The following is a 21,996-nucleotide window of genomic DNA, read 5'->3' as shown; positions in this document are numbered from 1 at the left end:
TCATAAACGCAAACGTTTCTACAAGGAATTGACGTTTTGCGTTCGGGATTAAAGTCTCCTAAGCTTTTGGATTTATAGATGCAAAATAAAATCTTCTATGACGTTAATGTAAAAGGTTAAAAATAATTTTACAAAACGTCAGTCATCTTGTTTGTGTTTCTTAAATAAACACACAACTGATAATAAGAGTACATTTTTATTGAATCCATTATATTTAAAGTGCATGTTTTATTTTTTTGAAAAATTAAAATAGGAACTTGCCTACAGCTAAACAACATGTTGCCATCTGTCATCAGATAACCCCTAAAATCACCCGTAAAATATTAATGCAGTTCAAACAGAGATTAAATAAATAATTTATTTTTATTTAAAATAACAAATTTTCCTGACTGTTTAATTATTATTACAATAAAAACATTCACGACTTGGTCTTGCCATATGATTCGTCGTCATTGTGTCGTCGTCTCAGTCTCATTAATTTTAATAAATTTTAAAAATACATTTTATAAAATTGCAACAAGAAAAGGGTGTTTTTTTTTCGTTTCCTCTTTTTGTTTCCGTGAAAATTACGTACTTATTACACCAAATATATTTTCTAACCAATTTTTAGTTTTCAATAGACGAAATATGGACAGGTAGTCCAATCTTTCTTCCATTGATGAAATATGAATTACAAAGCATTTACATGAGTCAAAAAAAGCTGCAACTCGTTAAACTAAAAAATTAAACCACGATATACGAGTAATGCTTGCGTTTGATTTTATTTCACGACTTACTCCAAAAAAGGAAAGGTCAAAAATGCAGCAACCTAATTTCAAAGATTATTTTACCAACTAAGAATTAATAAAGAAAGAATTTATATATGAATGAATGAATGAATGGAAAATACCTGCAATTTGAAGAGGCAATAAAACAGTCTTTCTAAGATATAACGCTTCTGTTTGATTTTTTTTGCAACTTCCTTGAAAACAAGGTTAAAAATAAGGGGTTTACAAAAGGCAACTATAATATAAGATGTTAATATCATTTTTCAAATAATTTTTTTAAGACAAATGTACACTGTACAGATTCTAATAAATAATATTTTAAAATCAAAAATAAAACAAAATCAATTACAAAGCATTTAAATAAGCCAAATATATCTGAAATTTCTCGAACAAGAAAATTAGAAAATATTTTTTTCAAGATTTATTCAGATTTCATTTAAACGACTGCTTTTCCCAATTTAACCACAATATTTGGCAAGACAGTCTTTTTGGTTATAAAGTTAATTTCAAAGTAAAAAGTGACAAACAAACTAGTTTTCTTACTAAAAACTAATTACAATGAATTTAAATTAGTGAAAAAAGCTTAAATTTTTCTAAGGATAAAACTTAAATATCTTTGTTCAAGACTTATTTAAAGTTTAATCGTTTTTAAAAGGATATTTACACTAAGCAACTATACCCTAAAAAAGCAACATATTTTCTTTAAGATTAAATCATAAACTTGTAACTTTATTTCCAAGATGAAACGCTTCTGTTTTATTTCTATACGAATAATTAAAAAATTAATATTTTTGAATGATAATTCTAGATACTATCAAAAAATTATTGATTGGAGTTCTTCAGGGAATTATATTTGCTCCATTGATAATTTAATGTATTTTCTTGTTTCATTGTTTAAATTACTTTTAAATTGTATCCTTTTTGTAAAATTTAAAACATTTACATATCTATTTCAAAAGATTTGAAATTTAACTTCAACTACAACAGCAAGCGATTTCAAAGTTAGATAATAGAAAGAAATCAATTACAAAGCATTTACATGAGTCAAAAAGAGCTACAGTTAATCCAACGAGAACATTCGTTATTTTTGTATTAATTATTTGAAGAAAAAAAATTACACTATCTTTTTGGAGTAAATATTTTAATTTAAAAGTCAAAAATAAGGATGGCTACGTCGCCACAATACGACTTAAAATCAGACATTAGATTCGAATATCAAGATGAAACGCTTCTGTTTGATTTTGTTACAAATAATTAAAAAAACACATATATAAAAAAAAAAATCGTTAAAAATAATAAACCATTATTTCAACATTTAAGCTCCAGTTTGTTGGTCTACATAAAAATGAATGAAAAAAAAACAGTTTACCAGCTAAGAATGTATTACAAAGCATTTACACAAGCCAAAATTAGCTGCAATTAATCCAGCAAACAATCTTTTTATGATAAATTGCTTGTGTTTGTCAAAAATGTCCGTTAAAACTAACAAACCATTATGTCAACATTTAAACTCCAGTTTTTGGCTCTAAGAACAAAGCATTTACATGAGTCAAAGTTATCTGTAATTAAAGCACCAAACAATCTTTTCATGATAAATTGCTTGTTTTTGTCATTTTTTCAAGAATTATTTAAGAAAAATATCTTGGCAAAATGCCATAAGCACTAATTTTAGTAATAACCCAGTTTGTGGAGCAAATTAGTAAATTTAAAAGCCAAAACCAAAAAAAGAACTACATTTATCCCGGGCGCCACTTAAGGAACTTCATCACAAAACGACTTAGAATGATACATTGAATATCAAACGTCTACTGGATTTTTATTCCGTCACTTAAATATGTCTTACATAAAACATTTCTGTTAAAAAAAACACCCTTTATAATTAAAATTCCTATTTCTATCACAAATAACCCAACCGATCCTACAATGAGATAGGTCATGGCTTAAATGTACGCGAGTAAAATAAAATTTATAAAAAAAAAGAATTTAACAAAAAAACAAATCATGTAGATGTAAAATATTTATCGCCCGCTGCCGTTGCGCTGCTGGCCGCCGCCGCCACAATGACTGAAATTTATTGCACGGAATGCAACTGCAATGCAATGCAATGCAATTTTGTTTTCCGTTCTCAAATGAATTTTGTCGGCCAATGCAATGTTCAATTTATTTACCTGCAAGTTGCAACTTAGTTTCTGAACTTATTTGTTGGTCTCTATACCTATAAAGTACCCTATAACTATAAACACGGAGATAGTTACGTAAATTAAGCAAATGCTTTGTTTTTTTTTAATTGAGGAATGAGATTATAAGTATTTTTTAATGAAAACTTTTATGTGAGTTTGTTTATGCAAAATACGCCTAAAAATAGATTTTTATTTTATTTTTCTTAAGGAAATATATAAACATATAAGTATTGTATATTGATTGATTATGCAAATAATGTATTTTTCTATTTTAAGGAAGAGGAAAAATATAATTTTATTTTTTTCCCACAGATGGTGCAAATGACACATGCAATATAAATATTTATTTAAAAGTTAAGTTAAAGAGAACCAAACAGACCAAAAAATATATCACAACTAATTGTTTTAGGAATTTATTTGGCCCAAAAGTATACAACATCGCACACAGCTTGATAGCCTTGACTTTATAACAATTCAGTTCTTTTTATTAAGACAAAATAAAAACAACAAGTGCACTTGCCTTGAGCTGCTTTGTCGCACTTCTTTTTTTTGAAACTAGTGCACTGCGCTCTATATTTTTTATTTATTTTTTTGTTTTTCAAAAATAAATCGAAAATATATATTTAAAGTTTATTTTTGTAAAAGAAAAAACAAACAAAAACAAATACCAAACTTTTACACCCACAATCCTCTTTTTTTACATCAACGATGTAACAATTTGTTTGCAATGCAGGTCAAGAGATTCAAGGTTTTTTCAAGAAACAAAAACGAAGAAAAACAATTTAAAAATATATAATATGTATTTTAAGTTGAAGACAAATGGCGCATAGTGTAAAATATTGTCTATTTATTTGTCTATATTTAGTGAAAGAATACCGTCATAGTAGTATCAACATTTTCGAAATAAACTTTCTCTTTGAATTGATTTGAACTCAGCTGCTAGAAATTTAGAACTAAAAGAAGATTTTTCTTTAAATACTGTTGTCAGAAGGAAGATGTCAAATTGAAGCTATTTTTGACAATACAATAAAAATACAATACAATATCACCAAAACCAAAATTCCTGGTAACTGCTTTGACAAAGATACCGAGATATAAGCAATTGATTTATGAAATCTGTTTACTTATTGTAAAGGGTATGGTTAAATTCTAAGGGTCGATGTTAAATGTGAACCACGCCTATTTCATTTGACATTTCCCAATTCCATACTATCTCAATTTGAACCTTGCAAAGATACACAACCGAGCAACGCGTTAAAGTTATTAAGGCTTTTTATGCAAATGAGCGTTCAAATCGAAATGGATATGGTGCACTTCGACTGTCAATTCAATCACCCAAATGTTCGTACAATCGGAAAAATCGTTCAAACATTTTAGAAAACCGGGTCTGTAGGAGATATGAAAACCCCACATGCATGCTCGTACAGCTCGTGCTACAGAAAATATTGCTGCTCCTCGCGTTAGTTTGGCTGAAGAGCTACCTCAACGCGTCGTGCTCAACAATTGCACCTCTCACGCTCGTCGTTGATGAACACAATGCATAAATACTTGCATTTACAAGCTTACAAGATGCAACTGGCCCAAGAACTAAAGCTCCTTGACCATTTCAAGCGTTGTCAATGGTCAGAAACGTGGAAAGAAATAGCAACAGTGTATGATCAATTTTCGAAGAAAATCATCTTCAGTGATGAGGCACATTTTTACCCTAGTAGATTTGTCAATAAGAAGAATTGCCCCATTAGTTCGAATGGTAATCCAAACGTGATTGTCAAAAACCAATGTTTCCACAAAGAGTGACTTTTTAGCATCATCACTAACGAAACAATGGTTCTTTTCCACAACAAATTTAATTATTCAAAATCAACAACAGCACCTTAAATTTACCCACCCTTTATATGGTAAGAATTTCTGTCATGTAATAGCAACAATTCGAATTTTCAATCTAACTTAACCGATATTTGATAAATAAGTCCAAGAAAGTTCTTGTCATACACTCTTTCAGCTAAGTTCGGTTCAAATGTTCGCTACTCATCGAGTTAGAACCTATCCGAAGGACTGTTAACCTTCAAATTTGGTAAAGTTACAAAACCTTTTAATCCAATTTAATTGTAATGTTGTTCCAGCTTTTTAAGGACGGCTTCGATACAACGTTTTTTTTTATTTTTTTTCCTATTAACTTCCCATAGGCAGTTATTGTAATGGGTCCGATTTGTCAAATTGAAAATTTTGACATTTCTCGACGTTTCAAGGTCCCTAGAGTCGAAATAGAAGATTTTTAGAAAGATGTCTGTGCGTGCATGTGTACGTACGTTTGTACGTTTGTACGTCCGTACGTCCGTACGTCCGTACGTCCGTACGTCCGTATGTCCGTACGTTCGCGACGTTTTTTTCGTCCTCCATAGCTCAAGAACCAGACGAGATATCGACTTCAAATAAATTTTGTTATACAGATAATAAGGCAGAAAGATGCAGAAAGGGCACTCAAGAAAATTGCGTGGGTGGTTTTTTTACCATAGCAGTTTGAAAAAAGGTGAATATTTTGGTTAACCCTAAATATCTTACGAACCAAAAACGCTACTCCTCCAAAATTTTACGACTGAAATATGATTTCATCTCTAAAACAATTTTGTGCAACGAAGAATAATGTTTTTGACATCTGATAAAATTTTAAGAAAAATCTAACTGACAGTTTTTTTTACAAAAAATAAAAAACTAAAAAAATTAATAAAAGTTGCTAAAATTGATTTTCGACTCAAATATCTGTTTAAAACTTTGAAATATTGGCTTTAATTTACTTTTATCGTTCAAAAAATCTTGTTGTCAACATTCAGTTAAAGTTTGAAAAAAATCGAATTGACAGTTTTTGTACAAAAAATAGAACTCTAAAAAAAAACAATACTAAAACCTGGTAAAAATTTACTTTAGGCTCAAATAGCTTTTCAAAAATTAAAAATATTGGCTTTAAACCTATTTTATTTCACAGAAGATATTGTTTTCAATATTCAGTAATTTTTATATAAAAATCCAATAGTCCGTTTTTTCATAAAAAATAAAATCTACAAAAAATAGTGCGCAAATTTGGTAAAAATTGATACGAGTATATATAGACAAACTTTTAAGCAAGACAAATTGACAGACGGGATGGGAAGTTATCAGGGTGGGTCGCATCCCAGCCTCTTTTTAAACTTTGTATTGTAGTACCCGTGGCATGATGGTTGGACTGTCATGCCAGAGGTCTTGGGTTCGATTCCTACCTGTGCCATCGGCTTTCTCAAAATAGCCGTTCGGATTCGGCTTTAAAATGTAGGGCCCTCCATTCCTGACAACATTACTCGCACACAGGAATGTTTGAGAGTTGTAAGTCAGTAGGCCCTAGTTCTCAACGGACTGTTGCTCCACCTAATTTATTTGCTTCTATCTGTATAGCAATCCTGAAAGACTACTTCTAAAGGTTTTCGGCTAATAAAGTTCAAAACGGTCTGTTTTTTGAGAAAATTATTTTATTTTTGGCTTATTTTTTTCTGTGTATTACACTCACTTCCGTGCTGTTGCCATCATTTACGAAGGCTTATTTATGTTGAGTTGTTTACGTCGTTTTCTCCTAGATAATTCTTGTTGTTGTCTGATTTGGCTATTTCATAATGAAGTGTCAAGAACATCGTCTGGAAATAAGTCATTTGAATATTTTACCGAATTGTAAAGCACATCTGTTTTAATAGGCCAAAACATCTTCCTAGGTAGAGTATTTCATTGAATCTGTTTGGAATTTTTCTAGGAAGTTTAAAGCCAATGTGTAATACCGTATCCAGAATCTCCAATAATGTTACCATTTTATAATGTAGTATTAATCATTTCAGACCCTCGAGTAATGAACTGAGACTGGAAAATGGGCGCCTAAACTTCTGAATTCCTTGGCCGGAAATTTGAAAGGTTTGGAGATAGAAATATAGATACAATTGATAGCTTCAAGAGCTCTATGAGAATTTGTAATGGAATTCTTATGTGAAAATGAACATTTTCCATAATTGTATTGGCTATGTGCTCAATGTGCGTTAAACTTCAACATTTTTTTCTACACCGAACTGAAATCAAGGTTCGATCAGATATCTCAAAAATATTCACATATCTGCTTAAAGATTGATTCCGATAAAAAGAAATCATCAGCAAGTCACTTCAGATTTTTTTTTTCAAAACCGAAATATTTCAAAAGTCACTATCATTGATTTAAGACCTTTCTAAAAAAAAAAACAACTTTTCTGCCGCAAACCTATAAACTTGGATATATTTTAGAATAGCAACTAGTCTAGACTAGCTTTCTAGTCTGAGTTCCAGGATTCTTGATATTTTTGTAGATTAAACTATAATTTTCTAACTTAAGAAGCTTTTATTATTAATTACAAAATTTGAAGTTTAAGCTGGAAAAACAAGCTACAAACAAACCAATCCTGCTTTAGCTACTTTGAAATAGTTGTTACTACGAGGCATCTTTAAATTTCTAGGACCATTTAAGAGCCAAAAGGAAGACCTTAAATCCAACAACAAAAAAAGTATATAAAAAATGTCTTTTCTCTAAATGTATCTAATCTAAAGCTTTTTGTAGGCAAAAGTCTTAAATAACCATCAAATTAGAGCAAAGGTGCATTTGAACTTTAATCTTTTTAAATTTTAAGTTGCCTGGAAGAAAAAAAAACATAATAAGTTTAAAATTTCGAAATCTTCTTAAGAAATGAACGACTTAAAAAAATGCACATTTGAAGTTAGGTGCCTTGTTTTTAGACCAAAATATTTATATAAATAAAAAGGCTTCTAAAAAGTTAATTCCTGATTTTTTTTTTATCTACCGCACATCGGTTTACCCTCTTCAACTTTTCTTCTTATTTTCAGTACCCCAAAGTCAAAATCTCTTTTTTTCGGATGGTGGGAAAAAATGACAGATGGTTTTAACTTATACAAGACATATAATGTGGTTTAAGGAAATTTGAATGATGTTAAAGGTTTATAGGGTTTTTTGATACACATTTACATATACATATGAATAAAAATATACAAGGAAATTAAAAAGTTGAATTGAGTCTTATCGCTGATGCTATAAAAAAGCTAAGGAAGTTCCCTTTTTCGATTTGTTTTCTTCTTTTTTTGGGAGGGAGTTATCTATTTATATTTTATTAAAATATATTATGTTATATTTTTTCCAAAAGAAAAACAAGCTTGGTTAGTAGAAAGCTTAAATGTAGCTCGAAAAATGTTTCTTTAATAAATCAATCATGAACAAAGAATTGAAAAATGATTGTCAAATTTTATCGACTCAAATATTCTTGAACAGTGAGTTTAACAGTTCAATTAAATTTGATACCTAATCTTAAATTTACTTGAACAATTTTGTTAATAGTTCAGAGCAATTGACAATTTATTTTTGGAAACTGAAGTTGACAATTGCATAAAGGTCAAAATGGACACAAATTTAGACAATTTAAAACTGACGGCATTGTCAACAAAATGTCAGACGATTTTTTTTGTTAAAATTGCAAGGGCAAAGTTTTCTGACTTTTCAGGATAGGTTACGGAGATTAGCACTCTTCGTAACTGAATTCTATCCCGCTATGGAAACCGAAATTACGCCTCGGATATTTAATGATTGATGAATGATGATCGTTGACGACTTTTGGCTATTGTACCCGGCCAAGGAATAGTCGGTCAGAAAATAGGAAGCAACAACACTTGGCTTTCAGAAGAATCTTGGGCAAGGATCAACGAACGCAAACAGTTAAGGGCTCGGATAACTGCTACACAAGAGGAAGAAAGAAACGAACTGGAATCCCCGTATAGCATGAAAAAGAGAGAGGTTCACCGCAGTGTGCGCAGCGACAAGTGAACTACATCAACGCATTGGCAAGAAGCAGAAGATGCTACAAACAAGTGCGACTACAGGACCGTTTACAGAAAAACCAAAGAGCTGACCGGTACACACATCTCAAAGCAACACCTGGTGAAAGAAGAAGATGGTACTGTGATAAGTTCGGTGGATAAGCAAGTTAGAAGGTAGAAAGAACACTTTTCATCGGTTTTAAATCGAGTGTTTGCAAACAACGTGCAGCCGATACTTTCTGAAGCTCCTGAAGAATCTAATCCAGGAATCCGCACTGCACCTCCCAGTAGGATAAGATCGTTGTAGCAATAAAGCACTTTAGAACAACAAAGCGGTAGAACTTGATGAATTCACGCAAAGCTTTTACAAGCAGCGCTAATTTCATCAACGAACTGCTTCATCTGCTCATAAAAGAAGCCTGGACCACCGAAAGCTTAACCTGTGAGTGGCAGAAGGGTGCGAAAACTGGATAAGCGATGTACTGAGCGCAGCTTTGTCAGGTAGCGGAGGGATTTAATGTACTTTGACATCCTATTTAAACCACTTGGATTACGCGGACGATGTTTGCTTACTCGCTCACAGGATCATGGGTCTCCATCAAATGACAACAAGTGTGGAGAGAGAAGCAGAAGTTGTAGGGCTCAAAATTCCAGCATAACAAAAATGATCAGCCTCAGAACCCGAATATCCTCACAAATGATTACGCAGACGATGTTTGCTTACTCTCTCATAGGATCATGGATCTCCATCAAATTACAACAAGTTTGGAGAGAGAAGCAGAAGTTGTGGGGCTCAAAATTAATTCCGGCATAACAAAAATGATCAGCCTCGGAACCCGAATATCCTCGCAAATAAATAGTGGAGAGCTTTCAATACCTTAGAAGTGTCGTATTTATCGAAGGCGGAACCGAACAAGACGTTATCTGCCAGTTCGGCACAGTAAAAGCGGCGTTCGCTATGATGTCGAAAATTTGGAGGAATAACTCTATCAGCCTACGAACAAAGCTACTAAAGTTTCGCACAAATGCCATAAGCCATTTGAAAGAAACAAGTAAACCTTCGTGAATTGATGTCTTCGTAACATCCTAAGGATTTTCTGGCCAAACCGTATATCAAATGAGGTCCTTTTTAAAATTGTCAGGAACCTCTACAATACGAAGGCGTAAGTGGAAATCGTATGGTAAGTGGAAATGGATTGAACAAACGCTTCAAAAAGGTAACGACTAAACGCTCTTAGGTCACCTTCCAGCGAAGTTTCAGTTTGTAGATTTAGATTTATTTCAAAAATTAAGTTTCCAATCCTTCTAAAAACTTTAAGGTTTGGTTGAATTGGAAATCGTTAATAAAAACAAACTAATTCACAACAAAAAAGAGTTGAATTCAACTGGTGGCGGAGAGTGTCGGAAAACTTTTTTTTCCGAACTGGAGGAAGGAGACATTTAGCTGAAAGGACTCGCAAATTTCCACATTAGGAATAAAAAAAAATACAAGTTAAACATAAAGAATAAATTGCTATAAACACGAAAAGAATATACAGGAAAATGGACATATTCGTTACCGACACAAAGCTAGTATCCACCTCTTCAAATTCAAGTCAGCAAATCTAAATTATTGAATTCAATAACACCCCCGAATTAAACTCATGTTCCAGCCATCTTATGCATAATGGAATACCGGTTTATTAAGTGACAGATTTCTTCCAAATCTTTAAGTTTTGAGCTATTTCCCAAAATGGTATGTTTATGAAAGTTGGTTAAAGAAATATTTGACTAAACAAATTTAAACCATATGTGTTTTTCATCAGTATTGACAAAAAGTCTTCTGTGCCTTAGAATGACGATTACTTTAATATGATAATTCTGTTTAAAATGCCTACGTATTACAGAAGAACATTCGACTTTGGTTTCGGAACAATTTTTCACTAAAAATAATTTAAAAAAAAACAACTTCTAAATATCTGCTGACAATTTATAAATATATTCTATAAAAATGGTCTCATTTCAATTTTTTTTAAATAAAATGTACATAAAAACATTTTTAAAATTGTAAAAATTAATAAATTCAAATATTTAAAAAAAATCCTAAAATAAATTGTTCATTCCACAAAAAAGTTAAACTTTAATTAAATAAATTAATCAAAAATTAGTACTTACCCGCTCTGAAAACAAAAGAAAATAATTATTCTTTAACCTGCCTAAAACAAAAGCCTCCTTCTTTACCACAAAAACAAATATTTCCTAATTTATTTCACTTTTAGAAAAATCTAAGGTTAAGTGGAAGCCTAACTATTTACAATCAAAATAAAATCTCACTCAACGCATAAATTTAAATAAATTCTTTTTTTATTAAAAGGATCATAAACCAAACCAAACGAAAAACGCAGCTAAATAGATTGTAATGGCAAAAAGATATTTCGACAAGTTTTGTTGTTTTACGAATAACTTTTAGGACCCTTAATCCTAATGTTCTCTTCTTTTTTAATGGTCAACCACATAAAATACATAAGTATCTAAATCTCAACTCCCATAAATATTACATTCATATAAATACCAACTTATGGGGTTGGTTTAGGTGTAGGGTAGGGTACAACCTAACTACGCTCTTTTCTCTAATAAAAGTTGCCTTTTGAAGCCTAAAATCATGTATGAAGCTATAAATTTTATAACAGCTACAAAAGTCTACCAAAAAGCGAAAGTAAATCTTGACCAACAAACACATAAAGGTATGGGGTATACATATATATAAATAGTTATTGGCGTGATTTACGCCAAAATATATATGTAATATAAAAATACAAATTAATGCACGAATATCGGCTTTTTATGGTATAGCTAACTTACCAATTGTTGGTAACATATTTATACCCGAAGGGCTATTTTAACGGCTTCACATTCTTCTAATTTGGCTATATTTTCTGCTAACCTACCCTTAGAACAATTGGTCGAAATATTTAGAATTTCTTTTGCTGTGCCGATGGCGGTGTAAGGGGAAATGGAACTCCCATAAATAAAAGAGGAAGGCCTCTGTTAAAATTTTTTCCTACACCTATTTGGAGGTGTAGAAATATTTTAAGATGGTTTAGGATCATCATCATCATAATCATCATCATTCTCAGACACAAAACCACAACGCGAAAATTATTAGGAATTAAATTTGGAACGAATGTTTTCTTGTTTATGGAATTTTGTTTTAACCGCCATCATTTTCAATTTTTCAATTCCACACGAATGAATAAAAATAAATAAATTCTGACGATAAATAGATCTACCTTAATAATCTTCGTAGTAAGATATTTTGTGTAAGGATACACAGAGAAAAATGAAATGTCAATTTTTTGAAATTTTGGAAACATAAAGAAACCAGCAACAAGTAAGAAAATATCACAATATTGTAAAAAAAAAATGAAAATGTAAAAATTGTTTTTTTAAATTAAAAACTTAATTATTAAAATTTAAAATTCTAAAATAAAGAAAATAAAAAATGTAAACCATAAAATTTCAGAAACATTTATTTTGTAATTATGTTTGAATATTATTTGGTAATTTCTTGTAGTTTTGTAAAGAAGAATTTCTTTAATTATTCTAAACATAACACTATATGTGTCAAAAACAGAGTCAAAAATATTCTCGAGCGGAGTTGGTAGAGCGTCAAGCACTGATTACAAAACGGTGTTTAAAAATTCCGTAACACTCTCAAAATCTGGAATTGTCTATTGAAAATAATCTAGCTTTGTCAAATTTTCGCATATTAGATGCATTTTTCTGTTTTGAAAAGAAGATATTTAAAACTTTCGTGGTTTGGTTAAACCACGTAGACGAACTGAAATTGGAGATCGCCTCTGAGAGAGAACGAATTCATTGAATCTCGTGCTGTGTGTGCTGTGGCTCCATCTTGCTGAAACCACACGTTCCTAACGTTCATTTCTTCTAGTCTTGGAAGAAAAAATTCCTTGATCATGTTCCTGTAACGAGCTCCATTCACGATGACTGCGCGTTCGTTTTCTTCAAAAAAATAATACCAATTATTCCCATTACCGACATCGCACACCAGACAGTAACTCGCTTACAATTAAGTGGCTTCTGGTGAAGCTCACGCGGATTTACACCACACCAATAACGCATGTTTTGCTTGTTGACGCAGCCGGAAATGTGGAAGTGAGCCTCGTCACTGAAAAAATCGATCGCGTCTTCAGGCAGGTTGTCAATCAGCATTTCACATCCATTTTGAAGGGCAACAAAATCGCGTTCAGTTAATTCTTGCACAACAGCCAATTTAAAGGGATGAAATTGAAGGTCTTTATGGAGAATTCGTCGAACAGTGGTGTCAGAAATTCCCAGTGCAGCTGCGTGTTTGCGAGCCGAACGCCAGAGAGAACGCACAACTGACTGCCGCACTCTTTCGATATTTTCCGGAGTTCTGATGGTTCATTTCTGGGTTAAGCGACACTTCCACACTCCCGAAATGAGTAAACCCACGACAGAATCGAATTACAGCCAGGAACGAGTCTGTGAGGAGGAATTTCAAAGCGAGCGCGGAAGGCACGTTGCGTAGCAACAAGTGAGCGACCGTTAGAAAAGAAGCTCTCAACTGCGAAGGCCCGCTGCTCTCTAGAAGAGCATGATGGCAACTGACTGAAGGACAAACAAACTTCGGAACTTCCCACTCCAGATGCACCCCTCTACCCGCCCAACTCAGCACGCGGAATTTTTTCAAATAAGTAAGTTTCTCTGGCGCACCCTGTACATAGGTTCCAAATTTATTTGTAGATACAAAAGTAGAACTTAGGAAACTTACGAGAATTTCGACCAAATACATCGTCTCATAAACTACTTAACATATATCTAGAAAACCTGAGTCAGTTAGAAGAGCTCATAAAAGCACCATATGCGAGAACGTTGGGCAATGTGCAGCATAAGATAGCTTTATAGAGCCTTGGTTTGATCTAGACTGTAAAAAGGCCAGCTAATTATCATTTGGATGGTTACGAGCTTTCCGTTGCTCAAGTGATGAGCACTTTAAAAGACTGTATCTTCAAGTAAACACCTATTCCAAGATCTTGTGTTCCCAAAAAAAAATTGAGACAGAAGCTAGACGGTTATCTTATTGTATGCACTTGAAGGTCTTTTGGAATTTAGTGAACAATTTGAACATTTTAAAAACTTGCTAAATCCAATTCATGAAGGAAAAAACTTTCATTTTGCACCTTCGGGTACGAGGGTTGCTACTTATATTTCTCGCCTAGGTTAGTAAGTGTTGCTAGGCGCTATCTGTCATTTTTAACGGAAAGTTTTACATCTTTAAACATAATCTTCTACAGAACATGTTTTATTTAAGTGGGATTTGTGTTTTTGACAGTCACTTGAGAAATGGATCTCGGGCAAAAAATTGAATTAACTCGAGAACATTTTCGTGCGATTATTTTTCATAACTTTCGACGTGGATTATCAAGACAAGAGTGCAGCGATGAACTTAATTCTTTCCACAGCGATAAAGCACCATCTTATAGCAATGTATAACGAATTCAATCCTGGTCGTCGTTCTCTCCAGGATGAATTCCGTGAAGGTCGTCCTAAATCGGTTGTTGTGATAACGCAAGATCGACATGTTATATATCTTGAGATAGAGTCATCTTTGGGCTTTAGTATGACTAGCATCAATAAGATATTACATGAACATTTGGCCGTGAAAAAGATTTGTTCGCGTTGGATCCCGCATAACCTGACAAACTCCCAAAAGAAGGTTGTGTCGATTGGTGCAAGGAAATGGTGAACAAATACGGTCAAGGTGCATCAAAGGCTGTGTATAATATTTACACAGGTGACGAATCATGCATATATGCGTATGAGTCCGAAACAAAACAGCAATCGACTGTATGGGTCTTCCAAGATGAGCCAAATCCAACAAAAGTTGGGCCAATCATTCTTCATCATGCAATTCAAGCTCTCACACATCGGCTCAAAAAAAGGAATTTTTGACCAGTCAAAACATCGAATTAATGGGGCATCCACCGTATAGTCCTGATTTGGCACCCTATGACTTCTTTTTATTCCCGCACATTCAAAAAAATGCGCGGACACCGTTTTTCGACCCTTGAAGAAGCCGGATTACCAGCGCAATTTTTAAAGTATGGAACCGATGAGTTAATAACAAGTGTTGAGAACAGGCATGATTACTCAAGAATTTAGTGAATCAATAATTTGTCCGATTTACAAAAAAGGAAAAAATTGGTTTCATATCATATTTACAGCTATTCTGCAAACTCGGCTTAGTAAATGGATTGATGAAAATAAGAATTTTAGGCAGGCTTTAGATCTAATTACTCTAATTAGCATTGCGGATCCATTTATAAGAAGTAGAAAGAAGTTATTCGCGATTTGCGTAGATTTTAAGTCTGCTTTTAAGGCGGTGAAAAAGCAAGTTCTTTTTTATGCAATGCCTGTATGTGGATACTAATGCAGCTGTTTGGAATGGTACAGAGAGGTTGAAATGGTTCAGAACGGAATCAGGCGTCATAAGCCCAAGCCTATTCGCTCTCTTTATCGAATACTTTCCTGCTGGTATTAAACACGCTGGAGAATTAATTACACCACTGTTCTTCGCGGTTGAAATTGTGGTTCTCGCATCATCTCCGCAATCACTAAAGCTTATGATTAACCGGATTTTTGAGTACTGTGAAATATGGAACCTAATAGTAAACATTGAAAAGTTTAAGGTCATAATTTTTAAGAACGGAGGAGGTTAGAAACTGCCGTAATAAAATGGAACTACAATGATGAGAATATGGAGATAGTAAAAGAGTTCAAATACCTTGCAGTGAACTTGACAAAAAATTTAAATATGGAAACGCACTGAGAGGAAAACAAAAGCCACCATCAGCGCATCTTGAAGAAGGCGTTTCTCAATCAATAGTATCCCCCACACCATTAAGTACACTTTTTTTAAGACAATAGCAGAATTAATCTTTTTGTATACAGCTCAAGTATGGGGAGCGAAGCAACATGAAGATTTGGAAAAAATGGAAACGATTCTATGTTAAAAGAGTCTTCACTTCAAACTATTCGAGAGAGCATAAAAGTAATGTAATGATTGGGCTCATCAGAAGATGATCATAACACCTTGTCTTGATGCATATTTTTACGAATAAATCGAGATTCCATATAATCAGAGCTACATAGAGCAACTGCGAATTATATAGTTGCTACAAGTCTTCAAAGAAGATAAATTGTAGCTTTTTTTATTGCCTTGCTATGCGACTTCTGAAGAAGAAATATTTGACAATTAACAGTCAAATTGTTTTTCGTGAACATCTTCTGATGAGCCCAACCATTATATTGGGGCGAAAGGCATACATCAAAACTTTTATGCTGGTTTGATTTTAAATCATATTTATTAAAACAAACGGTGTTCAGGAATAACAATGTGACTGTTAACAGTCAAATATTTCTTCTATCCGAGAGAGGTCGGGATGGTGTGCAGAATGGATGAATCACTGGAAATAGTCACTGTACCACCTAATTGCAAAAGTGGATGATATATAATGGGGAAAATTACTTAACGATACAACTGGGTCTCTGCCCAAGGTAATTTACAGTAAACGCAATCACAATTTGAAGGAGAAGAACTATTTTCGGGATAAATGCGTAGAGGAGATTTTGATGAAGGTAAAGCTACGCCGTGAACTCCTACCTCTTTACTTTATTCCACATAGAGAGGATTTACCAATATTATACTCCTTATGTAATCTACAAGTGAGATAAGATGTACTTCACTTCCTAGGTAAATGTCCAATTCTTAACGACATCAGAAGAAATGTTCTTGGGACGGTTTTTTTTTGAATAAAAAAGAAATTGTATCATTGTTGACGAAGTCGGCGTTAAAGAACTCTATTGCACGGCAAACTAGCTCTAAATTTTAGGGGGGAAATTGGTAATGAGAGTTTTTGAAGATATTACTTAATCTTAATAGTATACTATTGGTGCCCCTTTATAATAATGACCGACGCGAAGACTCTGCCAAATTGGCACAAAACACAGTTCTAACCTTCCATTAAAAAGGCCTGAAAATGTGTATGTGATCCTACCTCCATTCCATTTAAAATTGGGATATGCAAGCGATTTAAAAAGAAATAAGACGTTGTAAACGCAGCATTTCAATATTTAAAACACACAGTATTTTCGAAGCTTAGTGAAACTAAACTCAGAGAAGCTAAACTCATGTTGGGCGACATATAAGAAAACTATTTCAGGAATAGGAGTTCTTTGGAATATTGGGTAACGTGGGAAGACGAGACTTTAAAGGAAACAACAAAATCCCAAATTATTTTCATGTTTTGGATGAATTCTTAAGTGCGTACGAAGAGATGGGGTGCAACATGTCCATTACAATACACTTTCCACATTCACATCGAGATTTCTTTCATGAAAATTTTGGGAATTTTAGTTACGAACAAGGAGAGCGTTTCTATCAGGATATTGAATTTATAGGAACAAAAGCCTTGAAACCCACAAGCCAATTCGAAATAATGACGGAGTTTTATTGGTCATAGGAAGAGATAAACATTTTGAAAACTTGCTTTCAACCTTAAATTTATCTGTTTTTAATTACTTTAACTATATTTCTGAATCTTATTAATTAATTAATTTATTTCATTAACACCAAAAATAAAATATCATTTAAAAATATTAGAAGAACCAAATTCTGGTGGATACGGTTTTTTAAGATCTTCTTAAACTACGTTTTATTATAAAATATACAGTTTTTGTTCAAAATTCCTTCCTTAAAAGATCATACATATTACGATTTTGATAGATAGATTTTTATAAATGATATCTTTATTTGTTTTGTAAAATAAAAATTTGCCTACAAGGGTCTTTAAAGTTCCAAACAAGACAAAGTTTTGCAAAAAATTTACTGTGATGTTTTTGAAAACTATTCTATAAAATTAGTATCTCTGGAAAGTAGAAAAGTTATTTTCTTCAAAGCTTTGGGAAATAAAATTGATGAAATGAAAAATCGTTGACACGTGAAAGCTAAAAAAAAAATAACTTTTTAGACAATAATCTGAGATTTTCAAAGCATACGATTATAACGTATGATTGGAAGCATAGGGTTTCAGGGTGAATGCCTAAGCTGACGACGTTGCAATATCTGTATCTGGAGAACACCCTAAAGTTTTATCGGAACTCCTCTCGGAATGCCTTCAATAGGCTTACAAAATGGACTAAGCAATGTGGCTTGGACCTCAATCCACATAAAAAAGAACTAATACTCTCTTCGAGAAGGTCCAAAAATTTCTCAGAAGAGCCCACCCAAGATTAAAGGAATACCATTGAGCTTTTCCGGCCAAGCTAAATATTTAGGCCTAATTTTAGACAAAAAACTAAATTAGAAGGCAAATATTGATGAAAGAGTAAAAAAGGCTACTGTAGCGCTTTTTACTTCTACAAAGGCCATAGGATCAAAATGAAGCTTCTCATCAAAAATAACCCACTGGCTATACATTTCGGTAATCAGACCGATACTCATTTATGGAGCTGTCGTATGGTGGACCGCACTGGACAAGAAGGTAAATCTAAATAAGCTCATCAAAGTCCACCGGTCGGCAGGTATGTGCAGCACAGAAGCACTTCGCTCAACACCAACCGCAGCACTGGAGGCGCTTTTAAACCTAATACCTCTTTACACCTTCGCTTAGACTATACCACTCCAAAAATGGTATTCGCTAAAAGCTTCCATGTGTCCATCCCTTCAAGATCCTCCTGGGAAGAAGAGGACTCCTGGAAGACGATGCGGTACACTTCTATACTGACGGTTCAAAGACCGATCACGGAGTTGGCAGTGGTATCTTTTCAGATCAACTGAATCTCAGTCTATCCTATAGACTTCCCAATCAATGTAGTGTATTCCAGGCAGAAGTAATGGCGATTAAAGAAGCACTATCCTGGGCTCAAAGAAAACGTTACATCTTGTAAGGATATACGAATCTTCTCAGACAGCCAAGTCGCTCTTAAATCTCTCGCGTCTGTCTCTACAAACTCTCAAATAGTCTAGGATTGTCGATCATCTCTGAATGAGATGAAGGAACAGTTTAATATTCACCTCATTTGGGTGCCGGGCCACACAGACATTCCGGGAAATTGCAAAGCCGATGAGCTCGCCAAAAACGGAACACTTCTGCCTTATGTTAGACAAAAACATAACAGAGGAACACCACTTGCTACATGCAAATATCTTCTCAAGCAATATGCTCTTGAATCAACAAATGCTTGATGGTCACAGAGTACCACCTGCCTAGCAACCAAGCAAATATGGCCAAGCAAAGACTTAAAACGGTCAAAAGGCTTGATATCCCTGAGCAGACAAAGTAAAAGCTCTACAATTGGAGTAATAACAGGACACTGCCTCATAGGAAGACATGCTCTGAAGCTAGGGGTCTACACAAATGACTTCTGTAGAAGCTGCATAAACGAGGAGGAAGAGGAAACGGTCCAACACCTTCTATGTACATGTCCAGCACTCTCCATTATAAGGAATAACTTTCTCGATAATCCCTTCTTCGATAATACCAGTGAACTGGCAACGATTGACACAAAATGTCTCTCTAACTTCATTAAAAATACAAAATGGTTTGTTTAAGTTCATTACTCTCCCATGGGTAACCTCATTAGTGGTTTCACAATGGACCCTTGAGGTCCACTCTAACCTAAACCTAACGTAGGTAAAATAAAACATTTGCAGCGATGTTCATGTTTTTAAATACTTTTCTCACAGTGTGTTAGTAAATTTGTCCGAATTTCTATTTTTATATTCTTCTTATTTTAAAAACTTCGGTGTATCATTTTTTTGACAAAGGTGTGATAATTAAAAAAGCTCCTCAAAATTAATTGGAAACAATTTTCATCGTCTAAATAAATCAATTAAATTTGTTTCTCTCTTCGGAATATTAAAAACAACAATTAAGGAAAATTAATTATGACACCAAAAATTGTGTTTTAAAAATTCAATATTTATAATCAAATTTTGAAAAGGGGTTTTTCTTTGGTAATTAAAAAACGTCTCTTATAATTTTCTGATTTCCAAATGATGAAGTAAGCGTGTATGTGTATAGACAGTGAATACCAAAACTATAGAACCAACATAATAAAACAACGTAGAGATATTTCAAGACTTATAAAAGAAACAAACTTCAAAGTTAATTAAAACGTTGTGTTCAATGTGTCATTGAGCATAAGATCAACATGAGTCAAAACTTTAAAATTGCACTACTTCTTCAAAGACTATAGATTCTCTAAGAAACGTCATATTTACGAAACCAATAACTGTCACTTTTGACGTTTGGCAGTTGTGTAGAGTTCTCTATTGGCCAGAAAATAATTATATTTGTTTTATGTGAAACTAAAATTTGACAACCTAAAAAATCAGATGTGGAACATATTTTAAAAAAATTATTTTTACGACATAATTATATTTTGTTTGATATTTTTTGTTTCGATATTTCAAACAAAAATTAAAGTGGAATGAACAATTTACTTAACATTATTTTTGAAATGAGATCCATTTACTCATCATTAACATTGATACCTACACTTAACTACATTTTTTTTTTATAATATTAAATCATATAAATTTAGTTTATCAATCACTTACCTTATAACATAGTTAACACAAACAACACTTTGTGGTTTTTGTTTGTCATAAACAATTGTGGCTTGTGTCACAATCCAACAATAACCACCACATTTTCCCAAGAAACGATAACGACATGTCTCACCTTGTCCCTTACTGAGTGCTGTAAAAGATGCAAAAACAAAAAAAATAAATACAAATAAATATTTATGTTAATTTTTTATTAAAAAAATGAAATAAATCTCAATTTCAAATATTGCAAGCTTAACGAATTCAATCGAAGCCAATTTTGAATGTAAATAAATGCGGTTGAGTGGATAAGTTTGGAGATGGATGAGTATCGAATTTCTTTGGCGAGACGGTCTAAGGCGCCAAAAGTAAGAATTAATAAGAAATTATAAACAATAAATATAAAAAAAACAGATCAACTAAGCACTCAAAGTGAAGCTAGACAAAAATAAATCAATAAAATTGTTAAGACTTCAGAGAATTTCGCTAACTTAAGTTACCTTCACTAATTAAATGCTTTGGTTTGAATTTTGTCCTTATTGTTAAAAATGTTTAGTTTTTGATGCAAGGTGGTTTAAGGTTACAGTGTCATCGTGGTGTAAAAGTACATTTTTAATATCATTAAGGCAGTGTTACATTATTTGTATTAGGCACAATAAGATGTTATGTCATTTGGGGATATCGGGAATTTCTTTCCTCATGGTTTTGTTGCCATATCCGAAAAATTGGTATCGGGAATTTTTCGGAATCGGAAAAAAAATTCCTATGGGCAACTTTTTTTCATGGAAATATCTTTGGTTTTTCTCTCTGAATATTTCCCCGTTATTTAGTTGTCAGAATTGAAAGCGGAGCAAACAATGCAAGCAATTCTCAACAAATAATAAGGAAAATTGTTTTAGGGTCGAATTCAACCAATACTCACCAAGTTCACGATTAAATTAGTCTTATGAAAAAAAAACGAGATATTGCTAATGGTTTCTCAACAAACCGGGTTAAGGAAGATGTATCAAAATTTTGGAAAGAAGTAGAAAAAGAACTTATCAGTTTGGGCCCACTAACAAAATCTATTGTTTTAATGGAAAAAAGTAGGGGATAAGTTCATAACCATGATTTTCTGATGAGGAAGAAAGTGTATGAAAACGAAAGACAAAAAAAGCAACCGGTGGTGCCCCAAAAATGAGTATAAATTTAGAGCGTTGGAAGAAACGATAATACGAATTTGCGCCTTAGAAGAATTGGTCGAAGAATGCCCAGGTGCTTTAACTTTTGGTCTCCCAGCTGATCATTGGAAACAGATCTTCAACTCCTCGTTCTACAAAAAAAGCCACAAAAAGGCATAACTTGTAACGTCGTTTTGGAACGAGAAATTGAAATAAAGAAAAACTCTGCAATAAGTTGAAGAGACAGTTGAGGCCATGAAGTGACACCAAAAATAAATGGAATACCGTTTCAAGTAAACATACAGGTCCAATAACAAAATTAGTGAGTTTCAGAAGAAGATGTTGGATGAAACCTCAAGACAAGAAATGATGAAACCTCAAGACAAGAA

The 21,996-nt window shown here is 33.0% G+C and overlaps 1 protein-coding gene across 1 annotated transcript in view; it reads right to left on the bottom strand.

The window, feature by feature from the left end:
- LOC129938879 (protein similar) overlaps nt 1-21,996 on the bottom strand; it is a 450,455-nt gene that overhangs the window by 211,621 nt on the left and 216,838 nt on the right. The window contains exon 7 of the mRNA XM_056046695.1: nt 20,460-20,601. Within this exon, the coding sequence (XP_055902670.1) occupies nt 20,460-20,601 (142 nt within the window). The remainder of the gene's footprint in view (nt 1-20,459; nt 20,602-21,996) is intronic.

This window comes from Eupeodes corollae, chromosome 1 (assembly GCF_945859685.1).
Source record: "Eupeodes corollae chromosome 1, idEupCoro1.1, whole genome shotgun sequence".
Classification (NCBI taxonomy): domain Eukaryota; kingdom Metazoa; phylum Arthropoda; class Insecta; order Diptera; family Syrphidae; genus Eupeodes; species Eupeodes corollae.
The sequence above is the reverse complement of the archived record's forward strand: the minus strand, read 5'-3'. Positions and strand labels throughout refer to the sequence as shown.